General features: G+C 38.2%; 1 protein-coding gene across 2 annotated transcripts; it reads left to right on the plus strand.

Moving 5' to 3' along the window:
• Positions 1 to 1545: 1545 nt before the first annotated feature.
• Positions 1546 to 9927, plus strand: si:ch211-244b2.4 (uncharacterized protein LOC541512 homolog). Of its 2 annotated transcripts, none has more exons than XM_026922733.3 (10): positions 1546 to 1805; positions 2080 to 2162; positions 3881 to 4103; positions 4457 to 4601; positions 5269 to 5404; positions 6190 to 6310; positions 6445 to 6526; positions 7590 to 7701; positions 8205 to 8313; positions 9372 to 9927. In XM_026922733.3, exons 1-10 carry the CDS (start codon positions 1778 to 1780, stop codon positions 9431 to 9433), a joined length of 1101 nt encoding a protein of 366 aa, XP_026778534.1. In that variant the 5' UTR covers positions 1546 to 1777; the 3' UTR covers positions 9434 to 9927. The 2 variants fall into 2 exon arrangements, with proteins under 2 accessions (XP_026778534.1, XP_026778533.1); XM_026922732.3 differs by having other exon boundaries at positions 1548 to 1805; positions 3878 to 4103.
• Positions 9928 to 11284: the final 1357 nt, after the last annotated feature.

An 11284-nucleotide genomic window follows, 5' to 3' on the forward strand; every position in this document is an offset into this window, starting at 1 on the left:
AAAAAACATGTGATTGTACTACCAGCATACAGCCAATAAGGACAAGCAGACAAGCAAGTCTTGAGTTACCTGTTAATTCAGAAAGCTGCACCTTTTTACATCACATTTTTAAAAATTCTAAGAAAAGTACATTTGGCTGTATCCTGAAATAAGAATCCAAAACAGAAGACAAAATCAACAAGAGTTTAAAAATAACCAGACGACAGAAGTCTGTGAAATGTTCTAATGCAATCTGCAACTACGAACTAAAAAAATAAAAATTAAGAATTTTAAAATAAAAAAAAAACTATGAAGTATTAATTCTGAGACAAATTTCAGGGTTCAGGGTCTGATGGATGTATACTATCCTGTGTTCAAAATTCTATTTATTTATCATTTTGGACTGGAGCATACTGAGCGTACTGGCATGTTTTCTTACCAGTAAAGAAAATTCAATAGTATTAAACTAAACAAAATGTACAGGACAAGGCCGTGACTGGATCTCTCTTAAAGACGTACTGCCCTGGCTCTTTATTACTCTAACTGAAATAACTGCATGTGGGTTACATCAGCATTTTGAAATGACCAAGTGTGATATATAAGTTATAACACAGATATCAAGAACAAAGTACAAGCACTTAATATTCCACCTGAGAGGACCCGAAACATTCCCATGAATGTTTATATGAAAAAGCTTGCAAAGCTTGTTACAAACTATTTGAATCACATTCAGAAAGTTTTTTTAATACTTAGTAATATATTAACATACACATTTGATTTGTTTCTTGTGATAATGAAGGAACATCTGTGAAATCTAACACTAAATGTCTTGCTGGTTAAAGTTTCTTTGTTTCATCCTTTTGTTTTAAGCACAGGCTAATGTTTGCACTCAAATACTCAAATATAGCTTCCAATAAAATTGCTGATGAAACATTTAACAAAGTGTGTGTGTGTGTGTGTGTGATCACAGGATGTTGCAATGCTGCACCCATGTTAACGCTTTAACACATTAACCCCTTAAAGTCCCAGATGATTATGCTGTTATTCATCTTAAAGCTTATTATTCAGTAACTCCAGTGAAAAGAATAAGAAATAAATGTAGATATGTACAGAACATACTATATGAACAAATGGTCCGCTAAGCCAGCCAAAACCGAGCATGCTAATGTTAGCATCTTTGCATGTATGGTATGCTAGCTCTGTGTAGTATGTTCAGTCTGTAGTATGTGTAGTAACGGTTTCAAAGAACTATTTCAAGAATTGAAATTTTATGTAGCAAACACAGACAAGTAGAGTGATACATCAGTGAAATATCCCAGTGCTGTTATACTAAATATACAGTATAGCAGCACTGTTACATTTCTTTTCAGAAAGGTCCACCCTGGTACAAATGTTTCCAGAAAGGTCCACAGGGAATGTGCTTGAGACTAATTATGACCTCGAGTGATGAGGAGCTGGTACTGTACTGTAAGTTAAGGGTGTAATATTGTCTTTGGCATATTGTAGTTATACTTTTGTCCACAAGATGGCAGCAATTTACAGCATTACACTCTCGCGCCACCCAGTAACCTATGTTTAAATAATAAATAATGTGCCCACTTTTTAATAGTTTTAGGGTTATTTAACGAAGTAAAGTTCACAACAGATAGCTACGTATGTTTGAAACCTGTAATGACACCTGTTGTAGCTTTCTGTAAAGAAAATAGACTATCACATTCATTCAGACGCTATCAAAACATTGCTGGCTTAGCTCTTACGAGGAAATGAAATTGAAAGTAGTTTCTTCTTAGTTCTAAATATGGCTTCAAACTATGAGGACGTATCAGGTGAGTCTCGCAAAAATATAAAATACTTTTTTAGCGGCAGTTGGACTGAAAAACGATGACATTGTGAAGTTTGTGCCACTGGTTTGTTACTAATGTGTTTAGTAATTTATTGTTATGGAGGCTGCAAATTTGTTGAGAGTAGTTCTAATTTTGTACACTGTAGCAGTGACTCTAATCCTAAAGCGAAACCTATTATAAAACCACTAAACCTAAATCTAACCTTATTTACCTGAGAGGTGAAATGTTGGTATGATCACTGCCTTTCTCTTTATAGATAAGAGTGTGTCAGATTTCAGCGACACTGACACAGATTCACAGTCAAATTTTGATTCGGATTCGGATTCAGCATCACCACAGGTGACTTCCACACTTCACTCCTGTTTACACTTCACCCCTGTTTACACTTCACTCCTGTTTACACTAAACCCCTGTTTACATTTCACTCCTGTTTACGCTTCACCCCTGTTTACACTTCACTCCTGTTTACACTTCACCCCTGTTTACGCTTCACCCCTGTTTACGCTTCACCCCGTTTACGCTTCACTCCTGTTTACGCTTCACCCCTGTTTACGCTTCACCCCTGTTTACGCTTCACGCCTGTTTACGCTTCACTCCTGTTTACGCTTCACCCCTGTTTACGCTTCACTCCTGTTTACGCTTCACCCCTGTTTACGCTTCACCCCTGTTTACGCTTCACTCCTGTTTACGCTTCACCCCTGTTTACGCTTCACCCCTGTTTACGCTTCACTCCTGTTTACCCTTCACCCCTGTTACGCTTCACCCCTGTTTACGCTTCACTCCTGTTTACGCTTCACTCCTGTTTACGCTTCACCCCTGTTTACGCTTCACTCCTGTTTACGCTTCACCCCTGTTTACGCTTCACTCCTGTTTACGCTTCACTCCTGTTTACGCTTCACCCCTGTTTACGCTTCACCCCTGTTTACGCTTCACTCCTGTTTACGCTTCACCCCTGTTTACACTTCACCCCTGTTATGCTTCACCCCTGTTTATGCTTCACCCCTGTTTACGCTTCACTCCTGTTTATGCTTCACCCCTGTTTACACTTCACTCCTGTTTACACTTCACCCCTGTTACGCTTCACCCCTGTTACGCTTCACCCCTGTTTACGCTTCACTCCTGTTTACGCTTCACCCCTGTTACGCTTCACCCCTGTTTACACGTCACTCCTGTTTACGCTTCACCCTTGTATACGCTTCACTCCTGTTTACACTTCACCCCTGTTTACGCTTCACCCCTGTTTACACTTCACTCCTGTTTACACTTCACCCTTGTATACGCTTCACTCCTGTTTACACTTCACCCTTGTATACGCTTCACTCCTGTTTACACTTCACCCCTGTTTACGCTTCACCCCTGTTACGCTTCACCCCTGTTACGCTTCACCCCTGTTTACACTTCACTCCTGTTTACACTTCACCCTTGTATACGCTTCACTCCTGTTTACACTTCACCCCTGTTTACACTTCACCCCTGTTTACACTTCACCCCTGTTTACACTTCACTCTTGTTTGGATAGCCTTAGGATTGCAATTGCTAAGAACAGTTTTGCACTCTATATAAGTAAACAGATTCAGATAAATTCTGATAGAGAGCACAGGGACACTAAACAACTGTGTAAATACCTCTAGCTGTATGTAGCAGATAATGCATGTAACTTTAGAGTTTTCGTGGATTTTTTTTTGTAAAATATATATATATATATATATATATATATATATATATATATATATATATATATATATATATATATATATATGTATATATATATATGTATATACACAGTCCAACAAACTGCACTTTAGGTAATACACATGGTCCCTTAGCTACTGAGAAATAACAACATAAACTCAAAATGATGAATATCAGGACGTCTGAACAGCATTTGGGTTGTTTCCTAAACTGCCTTATGTTCTAATAAAAACACTATTCATGAAGTCTAGCACTGGGAACAAAGCTTAGAACTGTTAAAGAGGAGGAACCTGAGTGTAAAATGAAGCATCTGTTTTGGTAGAGGTTATTAAAGGTCTTGCTTGTTGTCTGTGACCCAAAAGCAGGTCTGCATATACTACAACAAAGGCCACTGTCGCAAAGGCACAAAGTGTCCAGACCTGCACGTGTGCAAGTACTCTTTGAAAGGCAATTGTCGCTATGGTGCCAGCTGTCGCCGCAGTCATATCGCGAGCCCCAACTGCCCATCTGCACAGACAAATCAAGAGAAGAGGAGCCGTGGCAGGAAGACTCAAAGTCACAGAGAACGCAGTCGCAGCTCCTCATCTGGTATGTGTGGTTATGTTTTTTATATAAATCCTTTAAAGGTTTTAGGTTAGAACCCTTTTTTGTACTCAGTAGTAAAGTCTTCTGTGGTGCCCCAAGCTCTTCGAAGAAAAAACTAATTATGTAGACCATCAACATCCAACCAGTCAGGTGTCTCTACTCGTCTGTCAGTCACGCTGCCTGTCAGTTCAGAAAGCTCCGCCTATTGCATTCAGGTTTTCTAGCCTAGCCAATGCATGCATTTTTGTGGGTGTGGCTTTGGAAGAAATATTGAAGGAAGGGTCTGTATTTATTTTAAAAAAGCTTCGTCTGACTTCCACAAAAATTGATAATTTCTTTGATTTATCATCTTCCAGACAGTGATACAGACAGAAGCAAGCCCTATAGATGGCAGTTGGATTTGGGCAACGGCTGGGAGGATGTAGCCAATGATTATGTCCTGGAAGCTCAGTTCTCACGACCTAACACTAAAGGCATCAGGATCTACAACACTCCCTGTGGGTACGTATGGCAAGCAATTTCTTCTGAAAAGCAGTTATTCTGTCACATGCTATTTGTTGCATGACAAGTGTAAGAAAACTGTGCTGTACAAAACTACATTTGACAAATGAAGAACAATATAGTAAACACACAAGATAGGATAGGTGACTACACGGTACAACAGAGGGCAGAATTAGGATAAAGTCAGGCTTTATCTTCTTATCACAGCCATATGTTGAGTGAGAAATGACATTTTTCTCTGGAACCACAGTCCTAATTTAGGGATAAGTATATGAAGAGTCAGGCTGGGGTAGTAGTCCAATGTAAAACTATACGACATTAACTCTTAACAGCCTGAATTGATAACTGTTGTGTGATGGGGGGGGGGAATACACTTTTTTTAACTATACGAAATAACTGCAAAGCTGAGTACACTGAGAATGGCATTTGTAAAGCATAGTAGTAGTATATGACAATGTATAATGGTAGTTATACTATGCCAGTTATGTGACTCACTTGTGGATTTAGATCAGAACAATTCATGGCTTAACTGTTAATCCCTGAAGAATAGGATGAGTATCTTTGAGATATCAGTCAAGGCTTTGCTCTATAATATACATGTTATTAATAATTTGCACTGTAAGATTGCTCTGACGAACCATCTCAAATGTTTCATTTGCATGTGAAGTGCTCTGTCTATCGACTTTACGAGTATGCGCATCTTGAAGAAGGGCAACCTGCGAGTCAGACGCAAAGGCTCCCGACATAGTGATTGGCTGTGGTATTACCGAGGCGACCACGGCTGGTATCTGTATGGCAAGAAGGTAAGCTCTACCAATGTCAAATCTTTCCAGCATATATATATATATAGACAGAATGGCACATTTACTCCTTTGCATGGTTTCCTGCTATATACACTACAGAATACAAGATGCTACTATATTCTGCAGTTTAGGCTTGCAATTAAATGAACTATATACAATATATAATAGTTTGTTTTCAAAACTTGAACTGATTGCTGAACTCACTGAACCGAATGCTCATGGGTTACTACACACTGATTATGTCTGATCACTTTACAAACACAAGTGGTTTAATAGGTTTCTCTGCAAAATGTGATCTCTGCCATGTTTTAACAAATCACTACATATCACTGAAGAATTAAACCCTGTGCCTAAGAGGCTTATCTAGGTAATCTTCATCCCAGCTCCGACAGAGAAAAACAATTTCATGCTTTCACAGTTTTATATATGTAGGTGTATGTAGTTATTGGGTCTTTCAGTGATGTTAAAATCATTTTTTGAGAGAAGACCTAAAAAATTAAAATACAGAGAACTCACCTTTTTATTTATTATCAGAACACCATTCTCTGAAAATTAGAACCTGAAGATTTTTTTAAATTATTATTATTATTATTATTATTATTATTATTATTATTATATAGTCTTTTGAGAAACAAAGCACATAAAGTTTCATGTGGAAAATCATTTCTATTGTTATTATGCTTTTACTGCAAATGTACATGGATCAGAGCACAAGAGTTAAATCATAAGTTGTGTTTTTTGTGGAAGAAGAATGTATTTTGAATAGGTTTTGATTGCATTTGTAGGATGCAAAGGGGAACGTCAGTCCAGTCAGTAGCACCAAGCTGGAAAGCGAATTCCAGAAGGACCCGCGTGGCACTGTTCACTTCACCATCAACTCCACCAACTATGAGATAAGATTTAAAAGTGTGTGATAGGGACGTGCACAGAAACGAAAGCAAAAAAAAAGCTGCAGAAGCTGTCTAGTCTCTCAAATTCATAATATCAGTCACACGTTTTGGGTGTAATTTGACATAATTTGGTTGTGTGTGTTCCATCAGACATGCATCAGAAAAACCTGTCCACAGGCCACAACAGGAGGATCAGAAGGCGTCCAAAATATGTTTCACCTCAGGTTGGAGGGTAAAGTTTGCTGCCCCACTCACTACTGCCTGGTCAAACTACGCAAGTTTCATAGCAGCCTTTGTGCCAATCATCTTAAATTATGTTATATACATAATACATTTCTGAAGGGCAGAGAGAGGCAGATAGATCCTAATGATCTATATACAGAAAAAGAAAAGTACACTCTCCTTTGATTCTATATTTTGTAGTTGTCAGGGCCTAAATAACAATTGTGTGGTCCTAACCAACTTCTCTGGTCCTAACCAGCATCTCAGTGGAGTTGAGGTCTGGACTTGACTTTGGCCAGTCCAACACCTTGATTTTTTTTAACTTCTTTATCCATTCAGATGTCAACTTCCTGGTGTGCTTGGGATCATTGACCTGTTATATGACCCAATTTCAGCCCAAATGGCTTCACATTTGTCTCAAGAATATTCTCATACAATGTGGTGTTCATCGTTGTCTCAGTGACTGCAAGTTTCCCAGGTCCTCCCAGGTCCCCGCAGGTCCTAGACCCAAATCATCACCCCTCCACCACCATGCTTGACAGTTGATATGAGGTGTTTGTGGTGATAATCTGTGCTTGGTTTTTGCCAAACAAAATGCAAAAATGGCTACATCAGCATATTTACAGGTTTATACTGTATAAAATATGGTAGGACAGCCTTGCCATCAGATCACCAAAGAAGCCTGAGTGTGAAGATGTTGCCTTAGCAGCACTGTTTCACCTGTGTCATGACCTTTTTTATTCATTATCTTGCCCCAAAGCTCCACAGCAGATTTTTACAATGGAGCAGTGCTGAAACACTACACATTCTGTTACATTATTAGAGAGTAGTATGTATGCCATGGCAAGATTGTGCTTAGGGCCACAGGAAGGCAAGGATCAGCACTAAGAATCCCACTATTTAGAGCTATTCTCTAGCATAGCTAGGTAGTACATGATATTGTGAGAACAAACATGTTCGCTATAACATGAGTCAACTCAGGCCAGTAAAATGAGGTCTAAAAATGATATCCACTGCATTCCTGCAGTAACTCAGATCGGTTTGGCTGATCATCTGTCATGTTTTCTCAACAGAGTGAATACAGTGACAAATATGTTTAAGTCAATGTGGCCATCTTCATCTAAGAAGACTCCTCTATGGCAGTTCAGTGGGAGAGGAGGAAACTGGCATAGTTTCACAGTGCGAGTAAGACTTCTTTTTACACACATGCACACAGATATATGCAAAGCCTTTAAAAACTCAGAGTGAGGCTTTTTCCAAACCACACACAACAACTGTGAATACAAGATCAGGCTTTATTTCTACATACACATACACACAAGTTCTAATACCTCACACAAAATAATGCACCTGTTTTGTTCACACTTTGTACACAGAGTGAAAGGTTACTCTGTCCCAGAGGCTCTTCTCTTCACAGAAGTGATGATAATTCCATTGTGCATTTGAGAAATGTGGAAGGGCAGAACTTCCTAGTAATCATTATGAGTGCAGTTTCTGTTTAAATGTTTATGGTTGTAGATGAAAGAAATATGCTACACATCCTATTAAACCAAATCATATAACCAAACACACATACAATCTATGTTGCTCTCTCTGTCAGACCTGTGAGATAAGTTTTAAAGGTGTATACTTTATGTGATATGTGAAAGTGTCAGAAAAAACTACCCTCTCTCTCTCTCTCTCTTTAGGATTCCTGTTCAGTCTCAAGTGCAGACATTGAGGCAGAGTTCCAGCGTAACCCTCAGGGCTCCATGCACTTCACTGCAAATGGAGATCAGTACACCCTGAACTTCTCACGTATGAAAGCAAACTCTTATACATACTGTTCATGAGACTATGTGGTACAATCAGTTATTGAAAAATGGGGGTTTTGGGGTGTGCTGAGACCCTGCAGAGCCAACCACAACTCCCTAGTTACCTTCAAGATTAGTGCTAATTATTTATGAGTTCAGTAGGCCTATACTGTCGTTGGAGTGACACTGTTGCAGTGATTTGATCAGTAGAAAGCAAATGGCACCTAAATGTCAAACTGTAATTTGGTTATGTCTTGCATATTATTTAATTCAATCTGGCTTGTTTGTAGATTATGAACAGCCACTGGTGATAGAGCTTTATGTGCTGTTGCAATGTGCTTGTGTGTTTGTGTTGTTCTCCTATTGGCTATTTAACCTATTTCCTGGATTCTCTCTCTCTTAAGCAATATGTGATTTATTGCTCCAGTCCATCTTAGACAGCCTGTAGCTTTTGGGTCTGTTCTCTGCCACATGTGATTTAATTACATGATGTTTATATCAGGTGTCATTTAGGACTAAGTAAGCAGTTTGTAGGCCCCTTTTTGGTCATAATCAGCAGTTTGTAGGCATGTGTATGCCTGTCTGTCTGACACTGAATATTCTCGAACACTTTGTGATTAACTTTATAGTACACTACTATTTCTTATCAAAATGACTATGACTTACTATAAACCTTGTCAATTGTAACACACAGGTCTAAATAGGGTGTAATAATTTAAACACTTACTACAACGCTGTGTAATTCAACATGACAAAATTTGTAAATAATAGTATGTGGTGTTGGACTTCACTGATGAAGAGATGTCCATATTAATTCAGCCACAATTGAATACAACTTTTGATCTGGATAGTTTGTTTCAGGCTTCTGTGTACATTTTTCCAGCCTAGAAATTAGCTCTGGCCCCAGCATGGAAAAAGCTACTCAAAAACTGCTCTTTCAGTGCAATTGTAATTCCTGTTCTGAGGCAAAGGAAGCTTCTTATAATTACAAATTACTCTTTTAAGTTGTAGTTTATTTGGGTTGGATGATGTTTGCTGACTTTGGATGTTTTTTCTGAACAGGTATGATCCAAACCAATCAGAGAACTCAAGCCACTCGCAATATCAGACGTGTGAAGCAGTGATGCTACTATCACAGCAGGTTTCAGACTTTTACACAGGATAAAGATGGGGAAATGGTGTTTGAATAATGCATGTCCTGGTGGTAATGGTTAACATTTATTACAATTTGCACACTATTTTTTCATGCAGCCATTTATAGAGACTTCATGTTCTGTATTGTAAATGTGTGTGAGTGCAACACATAAACAAACCTGTTTACATACAAAAAAATAGATTTACCGAATGATTATTGTGATTGGTTTATTTTCATTATGCTACTTAACCAAAAGTGATTTATATTATTCATTTTTGGTTTAATAGATAACCAAAGAAATGAGTTGACCGAATTGAAGTCTGTTATGGGTGACTAGATTTCCTGTGTGATTTTTGCAAAAGCAGTAGAAACTATATGAATTGCTGATTTGTATTACAGTGCCTTCTTTTATTGTATTCTTCATTTTTCCATAAATATAAAAATTGCTCTTGTTTGATTAAACAAACTATATGAAACAAGGAAGACAGTTGTGTACTGTTTCTTTTTTGGACTTACTTAAGAATTCTTAGAGTAGACAAGGAAATCTGTTTTAAAATTATACTGTGTTAATCATATTATAAGGATAATAAATGTATATATCAAATCAAAATTTAATCAAATTGTATTGGTCACACACAACCATACACAGGCCGATGTGCAGTGAAATGCTTTTTACAACTATCCTGTGACAGTGTAAACAGAATTTACTTACATAGGAATAGAAAAAGAACAATATAAAAGTATAAATATAAAAGATATAAAAGATAGATGGCAGAAATATGTTCAGTTGTATGTGCAGTACAATGCTGTGCAACATCGAGCTGAGATAGTTGCAGTGAAAAAGCAGTGAAAATAAAAATATTTATAAATACGCGATATGCCATGTGTATTGACAGGTGTGTGTGTGTTGTGCAAAGAAATCCAAGGTATGTATTTATATGTGTGTGTATAAATAGTCCTAGGTGTTGTCCTGGTTGAGGGCCTGAATGGCCTGCGGTAAGAAAGTCCCTGAAGCGTCGAAGGTGGTAAAGACGCTGACGGGCCTACTTCACCAGGGTATTAATGTGACAGGACCATGACAGGTCCTGTGTGAAGTGGACACCAAGGTACCAGAAACTGTCTACTCTCTCCACTAGGGCGCTGTTGATCCTAATGAGGTGGTAGCTCCTCTCCTCCTGCTTCATTCTGAAGCCCACTATCAACCCCTTTGTCTTGCTGATGTTCAGCAGGAGGTTGTTCTCCTGGCACCAGTTCTCCAAGTTTTAAATCTCCTCCAGAGAAGTCATTCTTGTCATTATCAGAGATCAGGCCCACGATGCACTTGAGCCACTCCCATACTCACCTGTGTTCATTAAATCTGCTTTCGATGTTATGTGAAATATGAAAGTAGAGTAGTTTAGTTCAGTAGAACTGCTCTGGTTATCTGGAGTCTCTACAGTATATTTAAGCAGTATGATAAACCCTTTCATTTTGAAAGGATTAAATAAGGGATAATGCTGCATTCAAGCCCAAGTGGGAACTTGGTCTTGATGATTATATTCCATAAATACGTATAATCTGTATAATCACTGTAGGAAAGGTAGCACACATAGTGAAAAGTATAATAACAAGACTGCTCCTATATTTAATTTTCAGTGCTATTAACAGTGAATTATTGCATCCACTTTAAAAAATAAATTAACCAAATAACTCTTTAATTCCAGTTTCTGCAGACAGCTTAGAGTTAGTATTAATTTTACACTATATGGACATATGTGGTTCTTCCTGTTACAGCCCGCAGTGTGCGTGTATGTTTCATGTTTTGTGTGTATTTAGTCTGTGCAGGTTGGTCTATTCCAGG

Source organism: Pangasianodon hypophthalmus, chromosome 18, assembly GCF_027358585.1.
Source record: "Pangasianodon hypophthalmus isolate fPanHyp1 chromosome 18, fPanHyp1.pri, whole genome shotgun sequence".
Lineage (NCBI taxonomy): Eukaryota > Metazoa > Chordata > Actinopteri > Siluriformes > Pangasiidae > Pangasianodon > Pangasianodon hypophthalmus.